Consider the following 27,213-nt stretch of genomic DNA (forward strand, 5'->3'; position numbering starts at 1 on the left):
ATTGACGAACCACAAAATACCCCTAGGTACCCGCACCTATTTCCTGATCGATGCTCTAATCCTGTTCGTATCTGATATGCCGACAAGCCCAACACCCCAAATGCATGCCATACCTATATCCTGTAAAAGCCAGAGTCGCAAAATCCCATCCTATTCATGCCGTAACAGTCATGTCCTGTGTTGTACTGTCTATATCTGAAGCGGAGAGAGAGAAAGAAATGCCTTGATCCAAATCTAATAGCCGCCAGCCGGCATCATGTCGTTGAGTATGTCCCGGAGCAGGGGCTTGCCCTGCATGAGCGCCCTCTCCCCAATATTGGCCTTTCTCGGCCCGCGCCCCTGTGGCACCAGCGGCGCGTTTTCCTTGCGGTTCGGAGCGGCGGCAGTCGTCGGCGAGACCTGTTGCCACCCACTACCGCCCCCGGGGGATATGCGCTTCTTGGGCGTCCGCCTGGCCGCCGTCCTGGCCGCCGGCGGTGAGCCAAAGGCCGTGGTCCCCGTCGCCGCAACCCCGGCGCCGTCGTCGAACACGTGTGCCGACAGCGCGTCGGCGGGCAGGTTGCAGATCCAGTGGCGGTCATTCATGAGCTGGACGAAGCGACTCAGCATCTGGTCGGCGCCGCAGCCCTGGAGCGTCTCGAGGCTGCCGATGACGAGGAGCTTGGTCTTGGCGCGCGTGAAGGCCACGTTGATGCGCCGCCAGTCGCGCAGCAGCTCGCCGATTTTGCAATCCTCGTTGTTGCGCACCAGGCTGAGCACCACCACCTCCTTGTCGCGGCCCTGGAACCGGTCTGCCGTGTGCATCTCCACCGCCGCAGCCTGGCCCGGCCGGCTGCTCCCTCGGTGTAGCTTGTGCCTGAGCAGCGCCAGCTGCGACCGGTAGTGCGTCATGACGCCGATCTCTGACGCCGGCACCCCGACCGTCATGAGCGCCTCGACCAACTGCACCACCAGCTGCGCCTCCACTGGGTTCACGATCCGGTTGCCTTTGGCCTCCTCACGGTTGTCGGGCAGCGCGTCCGTGTTGACAAACGCCACCCGCGTCTCCGGATCTAGCAAGTGCCCCAGCCAGCACCCCGCGCCGCCTGTGCAGAAAGACTTGGGCACCGCGGCTGCTGGCTGCGACTTTGATAGGGCGAGGAAGGACGACGCGTCATAGTGGTGGCGGGTCAGCGCTGCGGGGTCGGGCACATGGAGCTTGTGGAAGCGCAGCTCCTTGGTCCCGCACTTCAGGCGTCCATTGTAGATCAAGGTGTTGCTTAGCGTCATGATGTCCTCGCACATGCGGTACTGATGCTCGAGGTTGACCACCGAGTCCGGGTGCGTGTCGGACAGCAGCTTGAAGAGGCTGACGTCCAGGCCTCCACGACGAGCTTCCTCGTTCTGCACAAGAGGCGGCAGCTGGTTGTGGTCTCCGACAAGCACAAACGTGCGCGCCATCCGGATAGGGCCCAGGCACACGGGCAGAGTGATTTGCGATGCCTCGTCGACGATGCAGTAGTCGAATGTGCGCTCGTTGAACACGGCGTGGTTGACACCGAGGCACGTTGTCGCAACCACGGGAGAGTCGTGCCAAGCGCTGCGGATCTCCTCAAACGACTTCTTTGGCTGTGCCGCGAGCGTGGCAAACTCCTGCACCTCTGGATGGACCTTTGCAGGAGCCCCAAGCCGCAGGATCTGCATATTGTCCTTCTTGAGCTTGAGCAAGATGTTGTCGACCGCGCTGTGCGTGTACGAGGCAAGCAGGACGCTCTTGCCTTGGCGGTGGAGGGCGCGGATAATGTGCGCGATGGTCGTTGTTTTGCCCGTGCCCGGCATCCCAAGAACCAGTGCATAGTCCTTCGCACCCATGACCTTCTCGATGGCCTTTTGTTGGTCGCTGTTGAGACTTTCTTTGCCCGTGATCTCGTACTGAGTTGGCGCCGACTTGAACGTCGGCGCCTCCAGATCCACGACGAGCCGTCGAATCTCCCGAGAGCCGAACAGGCCGTTCGACATGACATGCACAAGGTTGTTCCGCACCGTCGCCATGCCGCTGCTGAACTCATCCTTGTCCAGCCGGTACCGTATCGACGGCGTCGTGCTCTGTGACTGCTGGGAGTCTGCGGTGCCGGCAGGTCCAACCTCCATGATGCTAGCAAAGACCTGGTTGTTGACCTCGTCGAAGCCCGGCTGACGGATCCTCGAGTTGTGGAGCCGCCTGTCGACGGCAACCGTGATCCTCCGCTTCCTGACTGCCGTTACAAATCCCAGGGCCAGCGCAAAGTGGCCCTGCTCGTCCGACACAACAATGGGCTCGCCCACTGCAAGCTGCGACTCCAGGAACGAGAAGGCGGGGCCCGCGTTGTCCTTGACAAAGGTGTACTGGAACCGGTTGATCTTGGGGGTGTCCTTGTCCTCGACTGCCGACCCTGGCTCGATGACCACGTTGCCGAAGCAGCGACCGAGCTTCTCGCGCTCGCTACTGAGCATGGTCCACAGCTCTCGGCGGAGCTTCTGGCTCTCCCTCTCCTCCTTGGTGAGCAGGTCCTCCCATTTGAGGAAGAATTCCTTGTGCGTTGTCGAGAGGTGCTTGACCACCTCGTCGAACTTGGCCTCCATACCGCTCGTCTCGCCGTCGCCATCGTCGGCAAGTTTGTGGTAGATGAAGCAGGATGTCTGGGCGTAGCACCTGCCGCACATGTTCTTGGCCTTCTTCATGGGCGGCAGCTGCACGCTCCGCTCGCGGGCGTAGCAGGCTAGCTGGTTGCGCTGCATGATCATGTGCCGCAGCTCGTGGCGGACCGCGGGGATGCGCATGGTCTGCGACGTCTCCATGTAGTACAGCACGCCGAACACAATCTCAATGTCGTAGCGGTCCGAGAGCAGCAGGTTGTAGAGCGCCGTCTGCGCCTGGTGGTTGGCGACGACGTTTTTTCCAGTCTTCACCTCGAACGGCACCGTCAATGTGCGGCGGTCGTTGCCATCTCGCATTGTCACCTGTACCGTGGCGTCGATGTTGCCTTTGAGCCCGTACATGGGAGACCACACGTGCTCCTCGACGTCTAGGAGCTTGCTGACGCACATGTTGGCCTTGTCGCCGTGGCGGCCCTGGACAACTGCGTCCGACCTGGGAAAGGCCGAGACGAAGGATTCGGCCCATTGTCTCATCTCCTTCATCTTTGATAGCAGATGCTCGCGCGCGTCGGCGAGGCTGACTTTGATGACATACAAGTCTTCGAGGTGGCGCTCCATGTTTGTGTCGACAACAGCAGCAAGGAACTGGGAATCCCATTTGTTGGCCATCAGCGCCTCCTGGAAGATCTCGTGAAGCATTGTGCCGTAAACCATGGGCGCGGATGCCTCGCCCGTAGCCTTGACTCTATCCTGCAAGACGGCCCGGCGGATACAGCCGAAAGAGTCTGCAACCACCGTAGCCGAGATCAGTTGGTCGGGGTGGAGGATAAGCATGTTGTGGGAGTTGTCGACCACACACATGCCCGACTCCTCAAACTCTCCAATCACATGGACGTATGAGTCGACTGTTGCTGGAGTCTCCAGCCAGTCTTCCCGGAGGTGGACGACTTGGTCAAAGTTCGTTCTCTCCGCTCGAACAACAAGTATCTGTGTTCCAGTTAGCTGCTGACTAGAGGTTCGGGGAAGGTGCGTTTCTGGCATCGCGTCCCAGACTAGTTTCGTACAACATACCCTTTCCGGCTTCTCACGATGATTGTCATCAACGTACGAGGCATCGAGAACGCGTGTCACCAGGTATCGTTGGATCGCTCGGGGCTTTTGGCTGGGCTGGAAGAAAACAAATGTCTTTAGCAAAGGTTCTTCTACAGCGACAGCTACGTACGGATACGCACATTTGTAAACGGCAAAGACGAGGCGGCCCCTGTCGCCCTCGCTGGTCTGGCTGCCGTTGATGCGGTGGTTTTCGCTGCCGCTGGCTGCCTCGCCGACTGCGTGGCGGCCAGCTCTACAGCATCAAAATCGAAGTCGCCATCAAAATCATCTCCGTACGCGTCCTCCCCTTCCTTGTCAGCCGCACCACCACCGCCGCCATGCCCGCTACTTGGGTGGTTGTTCTTGCCCCGGGCGTGCGATATCGTCTGGGCTTTCGTGGTCTGGATTGGTCGTGGCCCCCCACATGCGGATAGGTTTTGTGGCGGACATTGCGGTGGTGGCTTCGACTCTATCTGGGTCATCAGTGTCTCTGCCGCGCTGAAAAGGTCGTCGTCCAAGTCGTCAAAGTCGTCGTCATCGAAATCTGCAGAGGCACTCAAGCTTTGCTTCGGTCTCTGGATCGCTGGGGGCGCGGGTTGAGCGCGGGGTGCGGGTTCAGGGGGCGGCACGGTTGCTTTTGCGCCGCCCACAGTGGAATCCAGCTCCATAAGGGTGTCATCGTCAAAGTCGTCGTCTCCATAGTCTGAAGATTTGTCGACTGGCTTTTCGGTCTCGTCCTCCTCAAGAGCGGTATCACTCGAGCTCGATGGCGGCTTCGTGGGCAATTTGAAAGCGGGCACATCGGCGCCCTCGGCCGGCCGTTGTCTCGTCGGAGACGCGCGGCGCTTCTCGGGCGAGGGTGATCGCTGCATCATCTCGCGGTGCTGGCTGGCGTTGGACTTCTCGAGCTCCCCGGTCACGGTCTCAAGCAGGTCCGACACTAGCGACGACTTGGAGTCCGGGTATGCCGCATGCCTGAGGCGGCTCGTCGGAGAATCCACAGTCGAGTTGCCGATCCTGCGGCGTTTCGGCCAGTTGTTACCGCAGCTAGCGGCTCTGCGAAGGCTGCTATCGGATAAGGCTGCGGCGGCGCCCTTTGCTGGGCGAGGCGATGATGCAACAAAGAGGTGAGCAAGGGCCGGGTCGGCGGCCCCAAGGGGGGTGTTTTTGGAGGTCCTGCCCGTGGAGAACCTATCCCACAGGTCCATGGCCGGATCTGCGCGAGGCGACCTCAGCGCGCTTGTCAAGCCCTTGACGTTGACAAGGGGAGTGTCGAAGTTCGGGCTTGCTGGCGAGGAAACGGGCGAGGAGCTCCTTGCCCTCTTTGCGCCTTTTCGGGGCAGCAGAGGGGAGATGAAAGAGTCTTCCGGGTCGTAAGGCTTATCCCACAGTAGTTTGTCGCTTGGCGATGTCTCTTCCTGCTCCTCTATTGTGTTAACCTCGCCCATGCGGACGAGGTCCTGCCATGCCAGCTTCGCTACCGGCGTGGTTGCCACCCCGGGCGGTAGCGATGTCAGGGCATGCGGACGAGGCTTTCCACTGGACCCTGCCGAGTCTGCCTCATGATTCTCCTTGTCGGATCCGTCCTCGGTGGTGGTGAGGGCCCCGCGCCTCATTGCTGGAAGGCTAGACTCGGTCGTGGTGGCGACATTCGGCTCCTCGAATCGAAACTTGGTCAACTTGGTTTTGGTTGCCGCCGACACGAGAGGCAGTGGCCTCGAGGACTGCCGAGCAGCGGCCGGGTGGCTTTCTGAGCGACGCCATTGTTGTTTACGCTGCGTCGGGAATTAGCAGAGGAACGAAGATGCGTGACAAGGACGGCCACCGTCGAACGGCCTACCGTGTGTGTCCTTAGGGCGCCCTGGTCGGATAGTGTTTTTTGCAAAGGCATCGTGCCTTTTCAGTGGTATATCAAAAAAGGCAAAAAAAGAAAGCTAGAGAGTGAGGAAGCAAATGGTGTTGAGCGTCAAACCAAACCAGCGCGCCGGGTCTGGTCCATTGAACGATGCATCCACCTGTGCAAACCGAGCCGTTATCCACAGGAAACGACCGGATGGACAGGGTGGTTGTCGATCTCGGCCCCCCGCCTTGCGAGATGCACTTTAGCACCCTGACGCGTTTGCTTTGGCGGACGTTGCATCCACAGCGCCACAGTAACGCGAACGCGTCGGCAAGGTTTATGTTCCAGAAGCTGTGGACAGTGTGTACGTACAGTGTATTATTGTGTCATACGGTAAGTGCCAAGACGGCCCAAGCTCCCGCTCCCGCAGAAGCTTGCCAGTTGAGTGCTTGCATCACACTCGCATTCCAGCTCTAGGTGCCTCCAGAACCAGCTCCAGACCTCACAGGTCATGCTGTCTCCATAACAGCCAACCCAAGCAGCCAGCCCCCAGCTGCCACCCGCGCGATGAAACCCCCAAAGCTCCCGCCGGGCGACCCGGACTACGTCCGCGCGACCGTCGCCCTCGTGAACTGGGACGAGGCCTCGGTACCGTGGTCGCTGAGCCCGTTCGGCCGCGCCTCCAACATGCGCGCGTACCAGAACGCGCCGCGCATGGCGGCCCTCAACGCCGGGCGGGAGCTGACGGCCGCCGAGGTTGAGGCCTTCATGGAGCTCTCGTTCGACATGCTGAGCGCCAAGAACGTCGCCGGCACTGTCTGCACCGCCCTGCCGGCCTACTACTTCTGGCGCCGCGGCATGGCCCGCTTCTCCTTCCCGCTCTGGCGGCCCCTCGCCGCTGGCTTCGACGCGAACACCTTCCGCTTCCCGCTGGCGCCGCAGCCGCTCGTTGGCGCACCCGCCCGCGCCGCCTGGCACGGCCTCCGCTTCCTCGCCTACTGGGTCGCGGCCAGTCTCATGGCCGGCGGCCTCGCCAGCGGCGCCGCCACGGCCGCGGTGGCGAACCGCGGCACCACGGACCCCAGGCTGGAGCAGTGGAGGGCCGACTGCATGGCGCGCATGTCGGCCAACAAGCCCCTGCCTGGCGGCCTCCCGCGGCCTCCCGTCCCGTTCCCCCAGCAGCAGCAGCAGCAACAGCAGAATTCGGGCTACGGTGGCGACGACGGCAGCTCCTGGAGGCCAGACGACGACGGCTCGCACACCACACCGGCGTGGCCGACGGCTCCCAGCACACCAAGTCCGGCACGCTCCGAACCGCCCCGGCCCCCGCAGGACAGCGGCGGCTTTGAGGACCCGTTCGACGAAGGGTCGCCGGTCGCGCCCTCGTATCGCGGGCCGCCGTCGCCCGGTGCGCCCTCCTCGACCGGCTCGGACGCGGGCGGGTCGGCTTGGGACAGGCTCAGGCGAGAGTCGGCCAACCGGGCGTCCGGCCGGGGCGACCAGCAGCCGTCGCGGTCGTGGGATGCGAAGAGGGCCAGTGCAGCGAGCGGGAGCGAGGAGTCCTGGTCGTACTCGAGCCCAGGAGGATCCGAGGCAGACACGGATCAGGAAAGGGCACAGAAGGAGTTTGACGAGATGCTGGAGCGCGAGAGGCGGAGTCCGTCCGGTGGCCGGAGCTGAGACATGCGCGCAATCGTAGTAGACTGCCTACCGACCTACCCACCTGCCCATTATATCATTATTACTTTCCTCCAGGAGTCCAAAAGCCTTCATGATTCTTGATGGAACGCAAAACACTTCCCAAATGTCGATGATAACTTCAGGTGGCAATATCACCCACCACCGATCCGGACCCAAACATACATGATTTCCTTGTCCTTGGTTTAAGATACAACGGATTTAACGCCTTCCCGACTCCCTATTATGTTCCAGAATGGCCTACGCGACAAAATTCAGGTATCTGGGCACTAATTCTAACGACATAGGATGTGTCCGAACCAGGTAACCTCGTGCAGGAAAATTGCCCGAAATTTTGTATCATCTTGTACGACTGTCAAGGGGGTTCACAGTTCAGGTAGGACAAGGGTTCCAGGCCAAGCGTTGAGCATAAAAACAAAACCACCAAATACTTACATCATCCGGGCGATGATGCAATCCCATAACGCCACCCATCGCAATCGATATTGCGTGCCCGCTTCCAAGAATACATGATAGAAAACATCAGACCTCGTAAAATCCTCCTCTCTCCTATTCATAATTCCTTCCCTTTTTCATGAGCAGAAACCCCGTACCGTGGATCCCCGTCCAAGCCAGTTCTGATGGCCAATCTCGGGGCCGCGGGCTTTAAATGGTAAGTATACTCCAAATCAGCGCGCCCACCGTCGAAACGCAGGTATATCAGTTCGCCATCGAAGCCATTCCAGAGGTCGGGAACATGCCGTACATGCCCTCGTCGTCGCTGCTCTCGTCGCCGTCGCCATCTGCATCCATGTCGCCGTCGCCGTCGCCGTCTCCGCTCTGGCTGCCGGGGCTCTGCATGCCACTCATATCGACGCCCCGCATCCCGTTAAAGGCTCCAAACGTTGAGCCCCCGACGCCCAAGCCCATACCCATTCCCATCCCCATACCCATGCTCGTATCCATCATCATCCTCGAGCCCCCGACCGAGGAGCCTGGGACGGGGACGCCTCCCGGCGGGCCCCTCCCGCTGACACCGGTCCCTAGGGCCAGCAGGCTCTGGTGGCGGACCCCGTCAATGTCGGCGGCCGACGCACTCCTGCTGAGGGACGGCTTCTCGGGCAGCTTCTTGAGCAGGCCCGTGCTGATGTCGAGCATACCCATGGCGAACTCGGTCAGCCCCTTGCCCTCTCCGGGCTTGGAGCTTACCGACAGCGTCCAGCGGTACTCGCCCAGCCGCCGCCTGTACCAGTCGCCCTCCTCGCGCCCGGGCGACGTGGCCCACAGGAGCGACCCGAACGTGCCGATGAGGGCAAAGTTAGTCTTGGAGGCAAAGTACCAGAAGGCCCGCAGGTGGCTGGGCGTCAGCCGGTTGACAAAGTCCATGGCCGAGATGAGCCGCGCCTTGGCCGCGTTGCGGCAGATGTGCTGCACGTACGGGTCCCCGGCTCCCGGCGACGCCGCCACCGGCCCAGTGCCACCGGCCCCTCCTCCCGCCGCCTGCGCCGCCATCTCCTCGGTGGCCGCCAGAGATCTTATTATGCGCCGGTGGAGCGTTATCTCGGTCGCGAAGTAGGCAAGGTGCAGGTAGCCTATGCTCGTGAGCCGCCCTGCGCTGCCGCCGCTGAGCCCGGCGGACAAGGACGTCAGCGACGCCGAGGACGCACTACCGCTACTTGAGTCCATGCGGACCGCGGCCGGCAGCGAGCTATGCCACTCCTTGAGCTTGATCTGGATCGGCTTGGCCAGCGAGAGCACGAGGTGCGTGCCCTGGACGCCGGCGTTGGTCACGTTCTGCATCGCCTGGAGCGTGTAGAAGGTCTCGAGCGTCTCGGCCAGGATCTGCGACAACTGCACCATCTGAGCGAAGACGATGCGGCCGCGCTCCATCTCAGCCTGGTCGTCGGTGTCGTCTTCGTCGTCCCACTCGCCCTCGGGAAAGTCGTTGGGTGTCAGCTGCGGCACGGCCCAGTTGGACGCAAAGATGTGTGACGGCCGGCCGTGGACAAGGGCACCCCACTTGTCCTGCATGTACAATGCCCAGGCGAGCCTCTTGCGCAAGCCCTTCTCCCAGGCGGGTATCTTCCAACCTGACGCGTCGAGGTGTAGGCCGAGCTCCTGCGCGATGGCCACAAGCTGTGCCGTCGGTGCCCACTGGTCGCCCTCGGGCCGTTGGGACAAAAGCAGCCCTGCCTGCACCGTCGACAGCTTGGGCCGGTACATGGCGTCGACGAGTGTCACACGCACTAGCCGCTCCAGTTCGCGCACGTTGGGACGGGGCAGCGGAGCCAGCTCCTCGTCGTGATCCCACCAGTTGATAGCCAGAATGTACATGGCGGCCAGCAACGGAGGGGAGAACTCATGGCGGTCCCGCTCATACTTCTCATAAAAAACCGTCTTCTGAATTATGGGGAAGCCCGGGTGCACGACGCGGAAGTACAGGTCGACTAGTCGTCGGCCGTGCGGCGCCACGAGCCTCTCGATCTCGTCGACATCCTCGGTCTGGTGTTCGTGACCGGGTGTGTTGTAGTCGGGAAGAAGTAGGAAGGTGTCGTGTTCGCTGACTTTGCGCAACGTGCCCCTGGCCAGCAGGCTCTCGTCGTGCGGATCGAAGGGGGAGAGGTTGATAAGTGACGGCTCGAAGTCGGTCGTCGGCCCAATGTACTGGCTGTAGCGATCCTTCTGGAGCCCTAGGCTTCGCTTCAGCAAGGTTGGGCCGCCGAAATTGGCCATCTCCTCTATCAGCGAGCTGCTGGCAGCGGTGCTGGAAAGGCTGGCCTGGTGTTGTTGCCGTCTTCGGTTATCGGACTGTCCTGGCGAGCTGCGTGTGGGGATGACCAATCAGCTTCCAGAACACTCCAGAGACGCCAAACAGGCGGGAGGCAGAGCTCTTGGTAGAGCCCCGACAGAAGGCGTTCTTATCCCCCAACCTCCCCTCCTCGTCTGCCGCGGCCCCGGCAGCTGGGTGTTCAGCTGTACAAAGTAAGAGAACCGGAAAAGAGAGAGGAGGGTGGGGGTAAAAGTCCAGGCCAGAAAAAGCAAGGTGTCAAGCGATGAATGGCTTCTCGTTGGGCCAGACAGTGCAGTGGAACACCGGAACAGCCGACGCCACAATACGCAGAAGCACCACACCTGTGCCCGCGGACAAGACGAAGATGGCCATGCTGGACAGTACATAGCGTCCAGGGTCTGCACAAGCCGGCGGCAGAAAGACTAGGCATAAGAGAGACTAAATCTGCACTAGGGCGGCCTAAGTCGAAGGATGGGGAGCACCAGGATGGCTGCTTCCACTACCACCAAGACACGGACACGCTCACACGACGGGCTACAAGACGAGGGGAAATGATAGGGGCCGGTAGGTCCGGGCCTTTGCTCTCTCACCTTCTTTTACTATGGCTGACTTCGAGATCACCGTTTAGTTTGCGCTTCCGCGGCTGGGGACTTTCGGCGAGTGAGCAGTCGAGGCGGGTTGCTTGACATGATATGCAGCTGCTGTCGTCATCGTCTTCGCTCATGATGCACTTGATGCGGCGGCGCAAGCATGCGTCACAGGGCATGGCCGGCTGCACGCTGAGCGGTGAATCGGAGCCGGGGGATGTCAGGCCGCTCATGCTGTGCGGATAGGCGTCGAGGATGGTGCTCCCTTGGCGGCTGGGGGGCTGCCGTGAGGGCTTGGGGGCAATAGGGATGGGAGCCGTCCTTGCGACGGCGATAGGCGTGGACATGATGTCAGTCAAGGTGCGTCGCAGCAGGGCGGGTGTGGGAAGTGCCGTCGCCGGCGCCCGTGCTGGGCGTGGTACGCTCTGCTGAGAACAGGCAGAGGATGTATGGTGTCCTGGTGATAAGTGGGATGGGGGTCACCGAGGCTAGAGTAAGAGATTCGTAAGGCGAAACAGGGGGACGAAGGTACTGCTGCTCCGAATGCAGGCTGGAGAGGTACAAGCGGGCGCGTGACCGCTACGGTACCGGTAAAACCGTTACGTTTGGATGGTGTCAGCCCAGACGAGGCGCAGGCAGGAGCAATCCAAAGAAGGCCGCGGTGGCAGGAGGAAATGTCCCAAGAGGTTTGCCGATACTAGAAGGCCCCACGCGCTGCGGTGACGAACAGGCCAGGTCGGGCAGGCCTGAGAGGGGTATCAACCGAGCAGATGAATACGGAGATGGTTGGCCGATAAGGGGCGCTCCACAGATTTGCTAGGAGTGATGTTCACGGAAGGTTGACGGCCGAGTACGTGCTCGGCGCTTAGTGAAGGGCCAGGTTTGCGGCCTGAGGGAAGGTATTTCGTATGTATTTTGATGTCAAATGGTCGAGTCTGACCCCAGATGATAAGCCCTGCGTCGAGATAAGGTCAGACAAGGGCACTGGAGGCGGCGGACCGGTCCAGGAGGAAGGGGTGTGTGAACGACAGCCATAGGGGGTGTCTATACGACGTTATCATCCCTGGGACAAACCTACGTGGTAAAACGGCCAACGCAGATAGCAGTGAGCTTTGTATTTCCGATTCACTCCCCAGGGTTGGTCAAGCCAGGGTCGAGGGTGCGCCCGGTTGTTTATCTTGACCCCGTAGCGGCCGGCGGGCTCCGCGTCGACCTTGCCTGGGAAGTGCGGGCAAGGTGGCTGGCGGCACAGAAGGCTGAGAACCCGGCTGAGACGGCCGAGGTGAAGGCAAGCTGACGGTGGCGGCGGAATCAAGGCCCAGAGCGACAGTAGGCTATCTGGAAAATAGACTGCTGGCCTCGCCAGTCGGAAGATTCCGTATCTATGTGATGATGGAGGCAAGGATGAGATACTCTCGACTTGTCAACGTCATTTGAGGGCCACGAGTTGTTGCGAGGGTTTCAGTCTCGGTCTCGTTCTGCTGCCCTGGATTGTTTTCGCTCTCCCCGCCAGAATGCACTCGTGTAGCGACTTGGGTGCGAAGGTCTTTATTCAAAAGCGAAGCAGGTGCTGTACAGAGGCACTAGAGGAGAGGGAACCGGTGTCGAGCAGACCGCAAGGCTTATGCCTCGACCGCCATCTAACTGTAGAGAGAAAGGGCGTATGGTTACGTAGGCTGTGTGTGTGTGGTTTATGCGAGGAACAGGGACGCCAGAGCTGGGACGGGGCGTCTGATGCTACTTCGTTGCCTGTGGGTGTGTGGTTTTTCCTGCTTCTGTCTCCCCTTTTTCTGCGTTTATTTTTTTGGGCCTGGGTTGGTCCGGGGTTGGTTGAGATGTGTTGGATGTTTGGGTGGAGGCGGGAGAGAGATAAGGACAGCCTGGGGGGGGCTTATGCGTGATGGGAAGTCACCAGCCAGCACACCTTGGTACCTTGGGTAGCTTCAGTGCCGCGTGGTCGGTACCTGGCGTAGTGGAAGTACCGATCTCGACAACCCTGAGGTAGGGAGTGCCTTGTTTCTCTGCTATGCACCTTCAGACTGTAAGGAAGCTGAGTGAAGGGGGAAACGCTTGTCCGGGGAGAAAAGTAAAAATAAAGAGACGAAGAAAACAGGGACGTCAGATTTGAAGTCCGGGAAGCCCAAGACAAGAAGGGACAGGGAAAAGGATGGGAGAGTAGAATGGCAGCAGGGAGAGAACATCGACATCCCTACACAGTACCTCGAGGTACTTGCCTAGATACTGTAGGTACTTGCCTGCCTTGGCCAAACCTGCCTAGGTAATTGCTCGGGTGCTCTGCAAAAAGCATGGCCACCGACGCGGCCAAGATGCGGTTAAAGCCACGGGCCAAGGAGGCTTTGGCTGGCGGATGGAGCCTTTCTTGCTAAGGCCAAGGGCAAAACAGGCCCAGACCCTGGGCGCAGCGAACGGCAGGGCAGAGGCGCATCGCACGCGACTGCAACTCATGATAAGGCGGCTTGGGCTGGGGCGGCTGGGGCCTTCTTATCAGCGGATTTGCATGTGCATTGGACAACAGAAATACATAATGGGAAACAGCCCTTGCTCCATGGCGCCGCTTTGGGCATGACGGGCTTGGGCTGGGCTGGGATGCCGCTGTGGTGCAGCAGGAAAAGGACAGGAAGGAGAGAGAAAAGGCTTGCACAAGGCGGGCGCGGATTGGGTGGGCAGGGAATGCATGTGCGTGCTGCAAAGCTTAGGTATCGTCGCACGCAGGACGGGACCGATTTTTTTCTCGATTTACTTGGACGAGGCGCACACCAGACATCAAGCACTGTGGAGAGGACCCAAATCCGTCGTGGGGCAGTGGCTCCGGACTCGCAGCCAGCGCGCAGACAAGCCGGTCCATGTATGCGCCGAATGGAGGGCCATTACCAAATAGAAAAGGACCCCTAGTCGGCTTCCCGCCTCAGTCAATACCTTTAACGTAATGGCGCACGCCCGAAGCCCGTGGGAGCTGTGTCTCGCCGACTCTCTAGCGCGGGGCTCCATCCTCGATATTGGATGCGAGGGCGACCACCAGCAAGAAAAAAAAAAACGCCATAGACGACGTCTCAGACAGACAGAAATGCCTGACATTCGAGTACCTGCGAGTACTTCCTGCGAGTTCCTCCATCTCACCCTCTCATATTCCCCGGTGGGGTCACACAACAACGCCCGGCGACGGCGGGCGCGAGATCACCCGAGCCTGGGGAAGCGACCGAAGCGAGTCCCGTCGTCCGGTGCGCGCTGGCTGGCGGCCCTGCCCTCCACGCAGATCAGCACGCATACATATGCGGGCAAGGCGTCGCGCCGCCGATAACACTGTGCTGGTGAAGGGGTCGGGTCATGCAGGCAACCGGGTTGGCTAGGGTGCCAGGCTGCTGGAGCCAGTCAGACTGCGTGGAAATATCGAGCCAATTAGCGTTGCGGGTGTGTGTTGCCTGCATGGACCCCCACATTGCTCTCGCATGTGAGGTGGGATGAGGGGCATTCACGATGGACCAAGATGAACGGGCGACTGGAGGCGCACACGTGATGACGGTCCCAAATCGGCCCCAACCTCCACTGTAGGAAATGAGAATAAGAATAAAATGTCGTCATTCCGAGTAAGTGACGGCGAGGTGTCAAGCGAGCATTGGTGCCAGCCACCAGCCACAACCACTTGGAGCCAGCCCCTCACCGCAGGGGTTAAAGTTGTCACATGTCTTTGCTTGAACCGGCGCGAGCCGCACCGCCGGCTGACCTGCTCAACCCGTCTTGGTTGGCCGCCACACCATGCAGATCTCGCGGTAGTCCTCGGTCGGCTCCGCCGAGCCTCTCTTTGGGATATCCATGCCAAAGCCGCCCAGGGTCACAAACCCGAGACGCTTGTATAGCGCTGCCGCCACGGTGGTGCTCTCGAGGTAAACTGGAAGCATGCCGTCCGCCTGTGCCGCAGCCATCACGGCACGCGTGAGCGCCTCCCCGGCGCCCATGCGCTGGAACTGAGGGTCGGTGCAGACAAATTCCAGGTCTGCTCTTGGTGGACTTCGGTGCGACCAGGTCGGTCACCGTCGGCAGATTAGTCAAGATGGTGATTCTCCATCCCTTCTTATCTCCCCGACGTCGCCTCGGGGATCGGTATGGGGACTCAACCGGGGACTCGACTGGGGATCGGGCATGGATGGAAACCAGGGACTTGGGGATGAGGGGATACCCCGGGAAGATGGGTTGCGATGCCTGAGTCGAGCACATGGCAGACGAGCAGGGATAAGGAACCTAGACAAAAAGGGCCGAACACTGTCTTCACCGCTTTCGACTCACGGTAGCATTTTTCGCCCTTGAGTGCCTCCACCGCGGCGCTGGCCGAAAGCGCCGCATAGTTCTCTAGGTACTGCTTCTGGCAGCCCTTTAGCTTTGTGATGTCACCGCTCTCGAGCCTCTCCTCCTCGGCCACCTCACCGGCCTCCACCTCGGCCGGCACGTCCCAGGCGGCGAAGCTGACGATCTGACGTGAGGGCAAGTGCCGGGCGACCAGGGCCCGAGACCGTCCTGGACTCCTTGGTGCTATGGTGGACTCGTAGTGCCCTGCCAGGAAAACCTCGAGACGGCGGATGCTGTCGACGGTTGGAAATTGCGCGTGCAGGAGCGGGTTTGCGTCCATCGCCCGCACGTGGATCTCAGCCATGCGGCGACAGTCGCCGGTTGCTGGCGCGGACAATTCGAACATATTAGCCGTCACCACCCGTGCTGTACTGGCAGGCTTTCTCGTTGCTCCAAAAGGCACATAACCGTGGGCGGCTGACGATGTGAGGTTTGGTGTTTTCGTGCCCACCTCGCAGTTCACCTCGCAATCCACCCACGCCACCGTCTGGAGCACCCAATCAACGCAAGGCGTCATGTGACCGAGTCGGTGGCTCGGAAGCGTCCCGAAACCGCACTACCTACGACCTGGGCACCTAGGTAACCTTTGTCCCGGCGTCGACCGGCTTCATGGCAACTCCCTTTCCGGGGCACGGGGCTTCGACCTAGGCTGCCAACTAGCCACAGTGCCGTGATAAGCCCCGGAGATGTCAATGACGACCTGCATCTGTCCGGAAGGCCCACCTCTTTCCCAGGATCCGGAATAATGATCTGGAGTACGTACCAGTATGGCGATAAATAATCGAATTGTCATAGGCCATATATAGAGGCGAGCTGTTTTCTTTCGTACTCCGAAGACGCTATGGAGTTAGTTGTTACCGAACCTCAAATCGGTCATGGGCCTTGTAACGTCACGAATGACTATGGGCCTGAAAGACGTCACGAACGGCGCTAGCATCTACTAGGTAGATGATACAGACATAACTATGCCACTATGATGTAACGTCGACATCGGTAAAAGTAGGATGGATGGGCATTTAAAAAAGAGCCAGGCCAGTTCTCAGAAAGCGAGACCGGGAAATGCGTTCTGCTCAACATCCAATCCAAGAAACGTTGGTTAATCATCCAACACCAACAAGGACGAACCGCAGATAAACCAGGCATATTCAACATGGGGTATCCAGACACTTTCGAGGGCTTCTGCGTCGATTCACCCAAGACCTGGAACAAGTTTTACAAGCATGAGTTGAAGCCCAAGCCTTTCGAGGAGAACGACATCGACGTCAAGATCGAGGCGTGCGGAGTTTGCGGGTCCGGTGTTCACAGTGAGTTGAAGACTGTTGGACAACACCACAAATGCCAGTAGTTGATATTAATGTACTGACAAAAACCTTACCATATAGCTCTCACAGGCGGAAGGGGCGACTTTGAGGGTGTGAGTATAGCTTTCTATGGTCGTATCCTGGGTCCACACGATAGGTCGATTAGACTAACCGCCGGATGATAGCCCCTGTACGTCGGTCATGAAGTAGTCGGGTAAGTTTATATCTACAATTGGATAACTGCCATTGGTCGGCTGACAGCGTTGTGTCCCAAAAGCCGCGCCGTCAAAGTAGGAAAAAATGTCAAGAACATCCGCGAAGGCGACAGGGTCGGGCCGGGCAAGAAGGTGGCCGTCGTCGGGCTCGGCGGCCTCGGGCACCTGGGCCTGCAGTTCGCCGTGGCCATGGGCGCCGAGGCCTACCTCATCACGCACCCGCCCCGGAAGGCCGAGGACGCGCGGACGCTCGGGGCCAAGGACGTCATCGTGAGCGGCGAGGAGGGCTAGCACGAGAAGTAGGCCTTCACCTTCAACTTCTTCCTCAACACGGCCGACGCCCTGGACCAGTTCGACCTGGCGCAGTACTTTGGGACGGTGCGGGTGGGCGGCCAGTTCCACACCGTCGGGATCTCGGACAAGCCCTTCCCGGAGCTGACGGCGTTTGCCTTTGCGTCTAACGCGGCTAAGCTGACGGGCAGTCACTTGGGGAATCACCAGGAGATGGACGACATGCTGAAGCTCGCGGCGGAGAAGAAGCTCAGGCTGTTACGGGACCAGACCAAGGTAATACCCGTTACACCAAGGCAAAAGAGGAACGTTGTTGTAGCTGGGGCTACAACCCATGCGAGGTCCTTATAAGCGACTGTACCGTGATACAGGCCGTGGGTGCAGACCATCGATGTCTCCGAGGATGGCTGTAGGGAGGCGGTGGAGAAGGTCAAGAACAACGACGTCCGGTATCCGTTCACGCTGGTGAACTTTGACAAAGCTTTTGGCAGCCGTTGAGTCTGTAAGACATGCGTGAAGGGCGATGATTGTGTGCGAATAGCCAGCACGGGAAGCGAAATGGGGGTTGAGAAGTCAATTGGGGCCCCGCAGTGGCCGCACGATGACCTCAGCGCGTGTCTCTAAATGCAATTAAACCCTCGTATTCACAGACGGCCTGTGCAGACGAGACGGGAGGAAATCGGACCGTCCCTCGAGCTGGCCTTGGTTTTGATATGGGACGCGTCTCTAGCTTGAGGACGTGCGGTGCAGGGTGAGTGCGCATTTGACGCCCTTTGGCTGCTCTGACGCGTTCACATCATGCTCATGATCAAACGAGCGGAACGGCTTGTGGCGCTTAAAGAGTTAGAACGCCCGCCAGCCAAGCGAGCCGTTTGTAGTAAAACACGAGATGCAGAATGGAGACGATCTTGACGTTTGAAATCACACGCAACGGCCACGACGAATGGTGGCAGCATTTGGATTTAGATGACTGACGCGCGCGGCTCGTCAAGGATTATGGGCCTATTTACAGCGGCTCAGCGAGGAGCCCACCCCTGTTCACCCCACTCTAGGTGCCACTGCCGACGCGCTGTCAGCCTCAGGGTGCTTCCAGAAGCCTGCACTACTGGATTGACCCTGGTCAAGCAAGACTCGAGGAAGACCATGGTCTGCCTGCCGCCTGTGGTTTGACCCGGCCTCGATTTCGCATGTTTGTGTTTTGTTCTGGACCGTGATTGTAGGGGCAACACCTAAACAGACTGGGCGTCGTCGGCTGGGCTTCCAAACATCATCATCCATCGCCACGCTGGAACCATCGCCCCCTCCCGCAAGCCACTCCCGCGCCGTCCATGTGTGACCTGAGACATTGGGCGGGAATCCTGATCGAGTTTTGAGTCGACGAGCGGCAAGCTCTTGGCGACCCCATCCCGACCTGGCCTCGACGGGCAGCAACCAAGAGCAAGAGACGCAATACCTGCAACGGCAACGGCCCGGCCACACCTGGCAGCTAATATGACATGGACACGTCGGCAAGGTCCATAGGGGTTGAAGCGGGACTGAGCGACGTGGCCGTGACTGACACCGCCGACGGCTCGACGCAGCGCGGGGGCCGGCCTTCAGGAGACTCTGCTGCCGAGCCGTCGCCCATGTCCAAGACCAGGTCTCTCTCCGATGGCGGAGGCACGCCAGCCACCAAGCTGACGCCATCGCCGCTCACCATCGACGCCGCCCGCCGCACCTCCAAGGACGACAGCGCCATCCGGAGCCCCGCCATCCCAGCCCTGCCCGTCACCCCGAGCCGCGCCGGTTTCGCCCACCGCGGGAGCAGCGGCCTCGCCCAGTCACTACGCCTTCCGCACCAGGGAGCCGGCATGGCCGGAGCAGCAGCAGCAACCGCCGCCGCCGCCACCGCAGGCCAGTCGTCGCCGGCCAAGCCAGCACCTCTATCGCCCAAACTCGACCACTCGCACATCTACGCCTCCCCCTCGAGCGCCCTGCCCCGTAGGTCTCGCGGCCTCGACTTCTCTCGCGCCGCCACCAGCCTCCACCACTCGACCCTCGCCGAGCAGTCCTCGCCGGACTCGTCCCCGACCATCGGCGGCCGGGGCGCCATGAACATACCGGGTGGCGGCGGCGGCGCCCGGCGCCATGGCGACTTTGGGCCCGCCGAGACGACCACGTCCCTGTGGTCCATGATGGGCAACCACGAGAAGATGCACATATCCAGCTCCGTCGGCAGCAGCGCCAACCACATGCTCGGCTCCGACTCATCCTCAAGCTCCGACGGCGACGACCTGATGGACGAGGACACGGACGAGCCCTACATCACGACCCCGCAGATACAAAAGACCACGCCGCACCCGGGGCTCGGCGGCCCCCCGCCCTGGGCCCCCGCGGGCTCGCCCGCCTTCAACAGTCTGCTCTCTTTCCAGCAACGTCAGCGACCCCGGAAGCAGCATAAGAAGCGCCTGCGAGGTCCGATCGGGCTTGGGTTTAGCTCCATCGTCGGGGGCGGCGCCCTGACCGCCTCCAAGTCGCCCCCGAGCTCGCTGGGCGCCAGAGAACCCTCGAACCAGCACCCACGCCGCGAGAGCATCAGCTGGGCTGCCAACCAGCTCAACATCTCGGGCAACGAGAGTGACGACGGCATGAGGCCCCCGATCATGGAGAGCGTCGAATCCGTCTTGGGGACGCCCAGCAGGGACGGCCAGACCGAGGCCGTCCGGCGCGTCGTCACTCGTCGTGGGAACCTAATGGTAAGCTTTATCCTCGGCCGAACGCGTCCGAGCAGTCTAGCCTCCCGACCCCCGTCTAACACTTGCTTCTCCCTACATAGCCCAAGACCAAGGCGTTTGCCCGAATGCGCGCCGCCCTCGCCGAGGAGGGCACTCCCGTCGACAGCGAGGTGCGGCGCGAGGCTGAGGTGGTGCGACAGGTGCGCGAGAGCGACGTGGACCACCACCGGCCGTTGCCGTCGACCGAGACCGTGGCCGTCCTGTCGAGCCCGAACCTGGGCACGCTCGAGGTGGACGACGCGGCGCTCGCCGACGACGCCATGATGGTGGACTCGTCGGCCCTGCAGGGCGGCGGCGGCGGCCTCTCGTCGAGCTACAAGCTGCGCGCGCTGCGCAACCTCCGCGGCGGCAGGGCCGTCTGGGACACCTTTTCTGACACGTCGAGCACGGGTGCGGGGGTCACGACGCCACCGCCGCCACCACCGCCACCCTCGCTGCTGCCCAGGGGCTCGTCATCGGCCATGACCGTTGGCAGCAACACGGACGACATGTCGATGGACTCGCCCTCGACCGCCTCGGGCGGCATCTTCCCCATGTCGCTGAACACTCGGAGCAGCTCCGGGGGCGACACGCCACAGCAGCAACAGCAGCAACTACAACAACAACAGGCGGGCGGCGTCGGGACGGCGGCGGCGACGGCAGCGGCAGCAGCGGCAGCGGCAGTGCCGAGCGCGGCCGAGATCACGCGGCGCATCAACAGCAAGCGGCGGCGCGACGACGACCTGGACCCCGTCAGCTTCAAGCGGCGCGCCGTCTCGCCCGGCGTCAGCGCGCACGGCTCGCCCGTCATGCAGAGCCCGCTGCAGCGCGACATGGTCCCCTGGGGCTCGCGGCCCGGCAGCAACGGCCACGACAGGCCCGGCAGCGGCGCCCCCAGCGAGAGCGGCGGGAGCCAGAGCGGTGGCGGCCGGGGCGGGGGCGGAGGCGGCAAGGGCCGCGTCGGTTACCAGGGCATGGTGGACACCAACGACGGCATCACCAAGCTCAGTATCGACTGAGGGCGGTCGTGGGGTTGGAATGTAGGGGTGTCTGTGTGTGTGTGTGTGTGTGTGTGTGTGTAGTTGGTTGACCTGGACGCTGCTTTTTTTGCTAGGTGGCGTGTGGCGCGTGACGCTTGGCGAGAGACCAGATGTGCTTATATTTCAAGATCATGCCATGACATATCCTACACACAGTCTCTTGTTTGTGATCCCGCTCAGCTCAAAGCCCTTTGCTGTTGCCGAGCGGTGAAGGAAAGGCGTGTCGGTTGGTTGAGATGTGACGAGGTGTTGTCCGGCGCACGCGATGGCTTCGTGATTCCTGAGGGATTAGAGTGACAGCATTTTGGGTACTCATGTCGATTTTCCGATTTTCTTTTTTTTGCAAAGTCATATTTTTATTAATCCAAATGCGCGTGCCCCGAGTCTTTCATTGCCTCGCGCACTCATACCCCGTATAAAATAACCATGATTATACCGGACACCCTCCAAATCGGCGTCCCGGCTCCCTATTGCGTGTATCGGCCATGCTTCCCGGGGTGCTCTGTTACGCCATCGCCATGTAGTGGTTGATTAAACATGGGGATGGACTATTGCTCGTCAATGGCTCTGCGTATGGCTTCGGACCAACTCGCTGTGCAAATGGGCGATATGATAGCGGGCCTATGGGGCGTCTCGTTCCAAAATATCTCTATACTCCCCTTTTACCACAAAGAAACACACACAGAATGACAATACTTGCACCAAAAGACGTCGCCGTCTGTCATGAGCTACTGGTCTTTCTTCCTTTCTTTTTTTTTTCCACTCTCGCCATGGGACTTTGAGAGTGCTCCCAACTCATCGCGCCTCTAGAGAGCACCCGGCGCCCTCGTCAGGGACCCAGAGCGTGTCGAGCCTCTCGTCGAGCCACCGGGCCAGCTCCTCGGTGTGTCGGCGTGTCAAGCCGGCGGCGGCGGCACCGACGCTGGTGGCGGTGGTGGACGGCGCGGCGCTAGTGCCACTCAGCACACTCGTCGTCTCCGACGGCGACCCCACTACCGCCGCCGACGTGGGTGCCTGTGGTGCTAGACTGTTGCTGCCCCCGTCCGTGCCCGGTGCGACAGCTGGGTGGGCAGGGGTTGTGTTGGACTGCTGCTCGCCTGCCGATGTCGAGGGGCCCTCTCGTTCTGCCTCGTCTCTAGGCCCGTCGACGTGCACAGAAGCGGGAGCGGCGGCGGCGGCACCGGTTTGCGCGGCAGACGGACCAGCGTCTCCGCCGCCGCCGCCGCCGCCGGCCGCGGACCCGAGGACCAATGCAGATGAACAGCAGAGGGCTCTTGAGCGGTCTTATGACGACAACGGCGCCCGAGAGCTGGACGGTTATGCTGGCCGGCCGGCCGGCGCGTGCGATGTCGACGGACTCTGCGGACGCCGATGGCGGGAGGGCGGCGGCGAGGGCGCTCCCGGTCGGCCTGCTGCCCCTCGCGCCGGCTGTGTCGTCGCTGCCGGGGCTCTCATCGCGGTCGTCGTTGTCGTCGGCGCTGCTCGCGCTGCTGCTGCTGCGGTCGCGGGCGCCGGCGCGTGCTCGTGCGCGGCCTCTTGCGGCGGCCGAGGCGGAGCTCGGGGTGGTGGCGGCGGTCGAGGGCGGGGTCGCGGCGGACTGGATGGCCCAGATGGAGGCGGCGACGGTGCACTGGGTGCGCAGGGTGCTGACGGGGTGGCGGGAGGCGTAGGCCAGCAGCTTGCCCGACAGGGTGGTGACGATGGCTGAGTGGATCTGGGGCGAGAGGCTCGACTGCAGAAAGCCCGAGAGGCGCTTCGTGTAAAGTAGTGGAGGGGGTCCGGCGGCGAGAGGGGCGTGCTGCTGCTGCGCCTGCATCGCCGGCATGTCTCCCTCGCGAGGGCTACGACGTGGTGCTGGCGAAGGCCCCGAGGTTGGCGGTGGTAGCTGGCGGTGCGCCGTCGTCTCGGTGCCTGGAGCCGGGTGTCTGGAGTCCCGCGCCCGCGGGCGGTGGTTTTGGCGGGTGGTGAGAAGAAAGAAGTGGTCGCGGTTGTCGATGGCGTCGCCGGCTGGTCGGTAGATGAATGGGGAGGGAGGGGCTCAAGCTGTCGGCTGACGAACGATTGGTGTTTGAGAAGACGGTGTCCTGTCTGGTGCACTGGTGCACTGGTGCTGACCCAGCCCGCTGGACTCAGCTAATTGTTTGCGTCTGCAGGCGCTACCTAACCTGGTACTTTAGGCGGCGCGGGCCAATGGAATTTGGGCTGAAATCGGTGGTAATCAGCGGCGGCTTGGGCTCGTTATGGTGTGCTTCATCAAATAGGGAAGGCACTATCAGGAATTGACCAAGGCTGGCACTTGCTAGGAAAGGCTACTCCGGCAAGATACATTCGAGTGGGACCCGCATTCAACGACCCGATTAAAGTGCAATTTCTAATTTAAAACCTGACACTACCACCTCGTATCTTGGGCAATATCTGCCCAACCCAAACAGCAGCATAGCTCACTCAGTCAAGCAGAGAAATCCGCAGGGGTGAGCCCTCCCGCTGGCGCTGAGCGGCTGCGGCATACTCAATGCCCCAGCGGCGGTGCAGGTCGTCCTCGAGCGTCACAAACATGCGCCCGTCCGGGTCCTTGAGCCGCCACTGCTCAAAGGCCTCCTGCGCCATCCTGTACACCTCCCACGTCGCCGGACACTCAGTGCTGCGGTGGTACTGGAGCAAGTCACCCACCACCTCGTCCAGCCCGGCGTACTCGGCCAGCAGCCCGTCGAACAGCTCGCGGCCCTTGCTCACGTCGACTGCCCCCTTGCAGTCGTGGACGCACGCCGGCGCATCTGGGTCGAGGTGTAGGCACCCGCAGCCCGGGCACTCGTCCGGGTCCGGTAGCTCGTGGAACGTCATCATGCGGTACAGGAGCGCGCCGACCGCGAACAGCTCGCTGCCTTGGGTGTACGGCCGCTTGTCCTGAGGAGTGCCCGGCGCACGACGTGTCAGCAGACTGCATGGTGTATCGTGTGTGGAGATCTATCTGATCATGGGGGGGTATTCGGGTTCAAGTACCTTGGGTTCGCTGCGTATGGCTGCCTTGCCCTTGAGCAGCTGCAGCCACATGCCCATGACGGGAGCGTCGCCCCTCTCGGGTGCGACCACCACGCCCTTGACGGACCGGGCGTTGACGTGGCCCGAGACGTGGATGTGGGAGTAGTTGCCGAGCTTGCAGAGGCCGTACGACTCGATGCCCCGCGGCTGCTGGAAGAAGACGTTTTCGGGCGTGATGGCGCGGTGTAGTATGGGCATCCAGTCCGGATCCGCAACGAAGGGGCGCGCGTGGCGCTGGACGCCCAGCCGGGGGTCGTCACCGAAGCGCACGTCGGCCATGTGCCGGTCAACCATGTAGGCCGCCTCATCCTCGCGGTAGCCGTCGTGCAGCCACGCGAGCCCGCGGAGCAGCGACAGGACCACGTGCCAGCACAGCGACGCCGGCAGGAAGCCCCCCGAGCGCGGCAGCACGGGCGGGTCCCGGAAGAGCAGCTCGAGCGTGCCGGCGTCGCAGTAGTCCCACGCCATGAACCGGGCCGTCTTGCCCCGCTCGGCGCCGGCCTCGGGGTCGGTGGTGGAGACGTAGCCGGCTATGGAGACGAGGTTTTCGTGGTTGAGCAGGTTCTCCAATATCTCGCCGAAGCCGCTGTCGACGATCGCCTTGATCCGCGCGGGCCGCCCCTCGCCCTCGAGAGTCTGGGCCAGCAGCACCTCGCCGTCGCTCTTGCGGTGGATAAGCACCTTGGCATATCCTTTCCTATCGGTCAGAACCTTGGTGATGTCAAGGCCGTCGGACGAATCCGTGATTCGCGTCGAGGATGACATCTTTGGCGTCCGGGTAAGTGGCCCCGTCTCGAAAGCCTTGCAAGTTAGATCTGTTGCTAGTGTCTAGGCCCAGAATCCAAGCATCACATCCTCCGCCTCTGCTTGGGAGGAAGTCAAGTTTTCTTCCGGGGGAGAAGACAAAGAAGGCGACGAACGCCGCGCCATTTCCTGCCATTTCCTGCCATTTCCTCTCTTTCTTTGTTGTGATGCCATCTCCCTGGAATGCTGCCATCCCTTTCCGGCCTCCCTCTAGGAAGGCAAGTGCAAGGCACCACCAGTTGGCACACCGAGTTGGGCGACTTGGCATGTACGAAAAGAGGGCAAGCTCCCTTGCATACTGCCTGGGCCCCCGGCGCAAATCGATGCCAGGAATGCCGATACCATGGCTTCGTTTTGCGTTCGTCGATCAGAGAAACGTTTTCCCAACTAGTCGGATGGTTTTCTTGGCCATACTTGGCGTTTTCTACCCATCTTTGTGTTTCTGCAAGTACGCGCGCGCATTCTTGCATCGTGGCTGCCAAGACTTGTAGAGTCTCCCTAATATGCCACCTACTTTTGTCTTCCTTGCGACGCATCAAAATGCTCGCTCCTATTGCCAGTCATCCACCCCCCGCCTCCCCGTTCGTGCTCGTCTTTGGTGTTACGAGACCGCATCTCCTTGTCCAAATCGGGCCCATCCAGCCGCCAAGAGGCCCCGAGGCTTCTAGAAGTAACTCAAAAGTGTGTGCTGGGGCGGGGGCGGGCGGGGGCTCAGGAGTGAGAGAGGCAGAAGGTTTCAAGGGCCAGCCTCCGTCACCGTGTCAAAAAGACGTCGCCTCGACCTTTTGATACCTGCCAAGAAGATCAAATTGGACATGTCTCAATGGCTATTCCAGCTATCGGCCGGCCTCGGTTAAAACACGCCACGGAAATAACAACGTCGACATGCTATCGCCCCGAACAGGTATGAACTGCCGGGCGGATGCATCACCTTCCAACGCACCACACCGCACAGCGAGTGGCAGAAGTGGTACCTACTACACCTCATCCACCCCGGCCGGCACCGTGACACACTGATCGTTGATGTTGCCGATCTTCGGTGCGTGCGGCCGGAAACACGCGTCAGCCTCATGTAGCCGAAAGGAGCCCCTTGGACAGAATCCTGCTGCGATCTCCGACAAGAGACAAGTTCATCCCAAATATTCATTTTTTTCTTCTTCTTTTAAGTTCCTTGTCCTTTCTTGCACACGGGCGTGTGCCGTCTATTCCTTCCTTGCCGTCCTTCTGCCTTCCCCCGTTGCGCATGAAGCCGTCCAGGTGTTCACATCGGATGTCACTGACGATCGCGGCTTGATTCGTCACCATCCCTTTTTGTCTCTCTGCCGCGTCCCTTCCGGCATCCCCACCTATGCCTGCCCGGGACAGGATGTGATATGCGTCGTCTTTTTTTTTCGTTTTCGGGGAGGCTCTCAAAGCACCATGTACAAAATGAAAATGGTACGGCGGTGGCATGGACGACTGGCGATCGTTGATAAGAGGCCTCCCCCCACCCACACCCACACTCACACGTCCAGCGCGGAATTCGACGCTTCCGGGGGTAACGAAGATAAAGAATTTGGGAAAGGAAGCAACAGAAAGCAATGCGCTGTCGGCTGATGATCCCCAGGGGAACCAGCCCCCCATCATCCACTCCACTCACCTCCCCCGTGTCCACTGCCGCCACAGGCCGCACGAGATGCCGGGGAAACATTCGATGCGGGTCATATCTGTGTTCACTTTCCTGGCCCTCTCCACCGGACAGAGATTGAAATCCACCAGGCAGAGATGAGAAAGAAGGGTTGTGTCCATCGCGAACGGGATGCCGCCCCACTGCCGGCATAAATACCCACCAGTTGGTTGCCCCAGTGCCCCCCCCATGTTTCCGATGCTTGAAACATCGGCCCGGATCGAGCAAAGCTGCTGCTTTCGTCCCACTGAAACGACATATGGTTTCAGCCTACAATGGGCAAGGCCTTGAACCGGCCTTACCTGTGCTTATCGACTTTCTCTTCAACGCCACACGCACCTCTTCAACGTGCCCATCGAAGACTTGCTCTCAAAGTTGGCAACTGATGATTCTTCAACTATTAGTACAAGACCCTGGCGACCCTACCATTATGAACTGGGCGCGACCTGCAAAGTAAACAAAAACAATAGATAGCCGTAGACCTCGTGATCCAAGCTCCCTCGTGATTAACCCTCGGCCGCCGCATTGCATGAACGTTCCCGCTTGCCAAAAACCAACGCGTCTATAATGCTTGATGCTCGTGTCCGGATCTGAATGCACGCAACTTCCAAAAAAGGAAAAATGATCAAACAAAGAACGAAACCCTATTCCAACTGGACCATCCCCGAACTCCCAACACCCTTTCTTGCCTTTCGAGACACTTCGACCGCACCATTAGCGACGTGGCGGCGCGCGGTCGGTCACAGTCTGAGTCGGTCGAAAGGGGACGGGCTTCGGTCACAGGTGCGGGGATGGGATCTCGCGTCGGGAGGCAAGGTTTATACGGCTGTCTCCCGTGTCTCTCTGCGCCAGCAAGAGATGGCAAAGCCAAGAGATTGTTCAGGCAGTAAATGAGTGTGGCTCGTCTTTCCAGCTCCCAAGCCCAGGCCGGTGGGCAGGTGGGTTTGAAAAAGGAGATGTAGAAAAGAGTGTGGGGGGTTATTGAAAGATGAGAAAAAAACGTGATGTTTTTTGGGTACCCTTTCAACTTTTTTTTCTTTCTCGTTTTTTTAAGTCTTGTCTGAACGTACAACCTGTCTCCGTGGGCTTGTTGCTTGCTTGAAACCAGCTTGCCGCAAAGCACGGCTCTCCCTGCCTCT

The 27,213-nt window shown here is 60.7% G+C and overlaps 8 protein-coding genes across 8 annotated transcripts; 3 read left to right on the plus strand and 5 right to left on the minus strand.

Moving 5' to 3' along the window:
* Window positions 1-234: 234 nt before the first annotated feature.
* GGTG_00618 (DNA replication ATP-dependent helicase dna2) lies at window positions 235-5,599 on the minus strand (the record flags this gene model as incomplete). The annotated part of the gene is made up of 4 exons (XM_009218368.1): window positions 235-3,603; window positions 3,688-3,783; window positions 3,849-5,483; window positions 5,549-5,599. 4 exons carry the CDS (start codon window positions 5,597-5,599, stop codon window positions 235-237), a joined length of 5,151 nt encoding a protein of 1,716 aa, XP_009216632.1.
* Window positions 5,600-6,003: 404 nt separating this feature from the next.
* Window positions 6,004-7,835, plus strand: GGTG_00619 (hypothetical protein). Its single transcript, XM_009218369.1, has one exon. The coding sequence runs from the start codon at window positions 6,116-6,118 to the stop codon at window positions 7,226-7,228; it is 1,113 nt and encodes a 370-aa protein (XP_009216633.1). The 5' UTR covers window positions 6,004-6,115; the 3' UTR covers window positions 7,229-7,835.
* Window positions 7,245-12,741, minus strand: GGTG_00620 (transcriptional activator protein DAL81). The gene is made up of 3 exons (XM_009218370.1): window positions 11,682-12,741; window positions 10,607-11,558; window positions 7,245-10,046 (listed from the first exon to the last, which is right to left on the minus strand). Exons 2-3 carry the CDS (start codon window positions 10,948-10,950, stop codon window positions 7,946-7,948), a joined length of 2,445 nt encoding a protein of 814 aa, XP_009216634.1. The 5' UTR covers window positions 10,951-11,558; window positions 11,682-12,741; the 3' UTR covers window positions 7,245-7,945.
* A 1,382-nt stretch (window positions 12,742-14,123) lies between these two features.
* Window positions 14,124-15,409, minus strand: GGTG_00621 (hypothetical protein). The gene is made up of 2 exons (XM_009218371.1): window positions 14,906-15,409; window positions 14,124-14,615 (listed from the first exon to the last, which is right to left on the minus strand). The coding sequence occupies exons 1-2, from the start codon at window positions 15,309-15,311 to the stop codon at window positions 14,350-14,352; spliced, it is 672 nt and encodes a 223-aa protein (XP_009216635.1). The 5' UTR covers window positions 15,312-15,409; the 3' UTR covers window positions 14,124-14,349.
* A 706-nt stretch (window positions 15,410-16,115) lies between these two features.
* Window positions 16,116-17,270, plus strand: GGTG_00622 (hypothetical protein; the record flags this gene model as incomplete). The annotated part of the gene is made up of 6 exons (XM_009218372.1): window positions 16,116-16,269; window positions 16,348-16,379; window positions 16,452-16,480; window positions 16,544-16,751; window positions 16,785-17,048; window positions 17,157-17,270. 6 exons carry the CDS (start codon window positions 16,116-16,118, stop codon window positions 17,268-17,270), a joined length of 801 nt encoding a protein of 266 aa, XP_009216636.1.
* A 634-nt stretch (window positions 17,271-17,904) lies between these two features.
* GGTG_00623 (hypothetical protein) lies at window positions 17,905-20,610 on the plus strand. The gene is made up of 2 exons (XM_009218373.1): window positions 17,905-19,507; window positions 19,588-20,610. The coding sequence occupies exons 1-2, from the start codon at window positions 18,269-18,271 to the stop codon at window positions 20,542-20,544; spliced, it is 2,196 nt and encodes a 731-aa protein (XP_009216637.1). The 5' UTR covers window positions 17,905-18,268; the 3' UTR covers window positions 20,545-20,610.
* Window positions 20,611-20,870: 260 nt separating this feature from the next.
* GGTG_00624 (hypothetical protein) lies at window positions 20,871-22,861 on the minus strand. Its single transcript, XM_009218374.1, has one exon. It carries the CDS (start codon window positions 22,388-22,390, stop codon window positions 21,701-21,703), a length of 690 nt encoding a protein of 229 aa, XP_009216638.1. The 5' UTR covers window positions 22,391-22,861; the 3' UTR covers window positions 20,871-21,700.
* A 149-nt stretch (window positions 22,862-23,010) lies between these two features.
* Window positions 23,011-24,369, minus strand: GGTG_00625 (hypothetical protein; the record flags this gene model as incomplete). The annotated part of the gene is made up of 2 exons (XM_009218375.1): window positions 23,011-23,469; window positions 23,566-24,369. 2 exons carry the CDS (start codon window positions 24,367-24,369, stop codon window positions 23,011-23,013), a joined length of 1,263 nt encoding a protein of 420 aa, XP_009216639.1.
* Between the last annotated feature and the right edge of the window lie 2,844 nt (window positions 24,370-27,213).

Source organism: Gaeumannomyces tritici, assembly GCF_000145635.1.
Source record: "Gaeumannomyces tritici R3-111a-1 unplaced genomic scaffold supercont2.1, whole genome shotgun sequence".
NCBI classification, from domain to species: domain Eukaryota; kingdom Fungi; phylum Ascomycota; class Sordariomycetes; order Magnaporthales; family Magnaporthaceae; genus Gaeumannomyces; species Gaeumannomyces tritici.

Excerpts from the sequence above, each read along its gene's own strand:
- GGTG_00623 (XM_009218373.1), top strand. The coding sequence starts at position 18,269 with ATGGACACGTCGGCAAGGTCCATAGGGGTTGAAGCGGGACTGAGCGAC. Across the intron at positions 19,508-19,587 it reads CTCGTCGTGGGAACCTAATG|CCCAAGACCAAGGCGTTTGC; the intron begins GTAAGCTTTATC and ends CTCCCTACATAG.
- GGTG_00619 (XM_009218369.1), top strand. The coding sequence starts at position 6,116 with ATGAAACCCCCAAAGCTCCCGCCGGGCGACCCGGACTACGTCCGCGCG.
- GGTG_00621 (XM_009218371.1), bottom strand. The coding sequence starts at position 15,311 with ATGTTCGAATTGTCCGCGCCAGCAACCGGCGACTGTCGCCGCATGGCT. Across the intron at positions 14,616-14,905 it reads CAAGGGCGAAAAATGCTACC|ACCTGGAATTTGTCTGCACC; the intron begins GTGAGTCGAAAG and ends CACCAAGAGCAG.
- GGTG_00620 (XM_009218370.1), bottom strand. The coding sequence starts at position 10,950 with ATGTCCACGCCTATCGCCGTCGCAAGGACGGCTCCCATCCCTATTGCC. Across the intron at positions 10,047-10,606 it reads GTCAGCCATAGTAAAAGAAG|CTCGCCAGGACAGTCCGATA; the intron begins GTGAGAGAGCAA and ends CCCCACACGCAG.
- GGTG_00624 (XM_009218374.1), bottom strand. The coding sequence starts at position 22,390 with ATGCCGGCGATGCAGGCGCAGCAGCAGCACGCCCCTCTCGCCGCCGGA.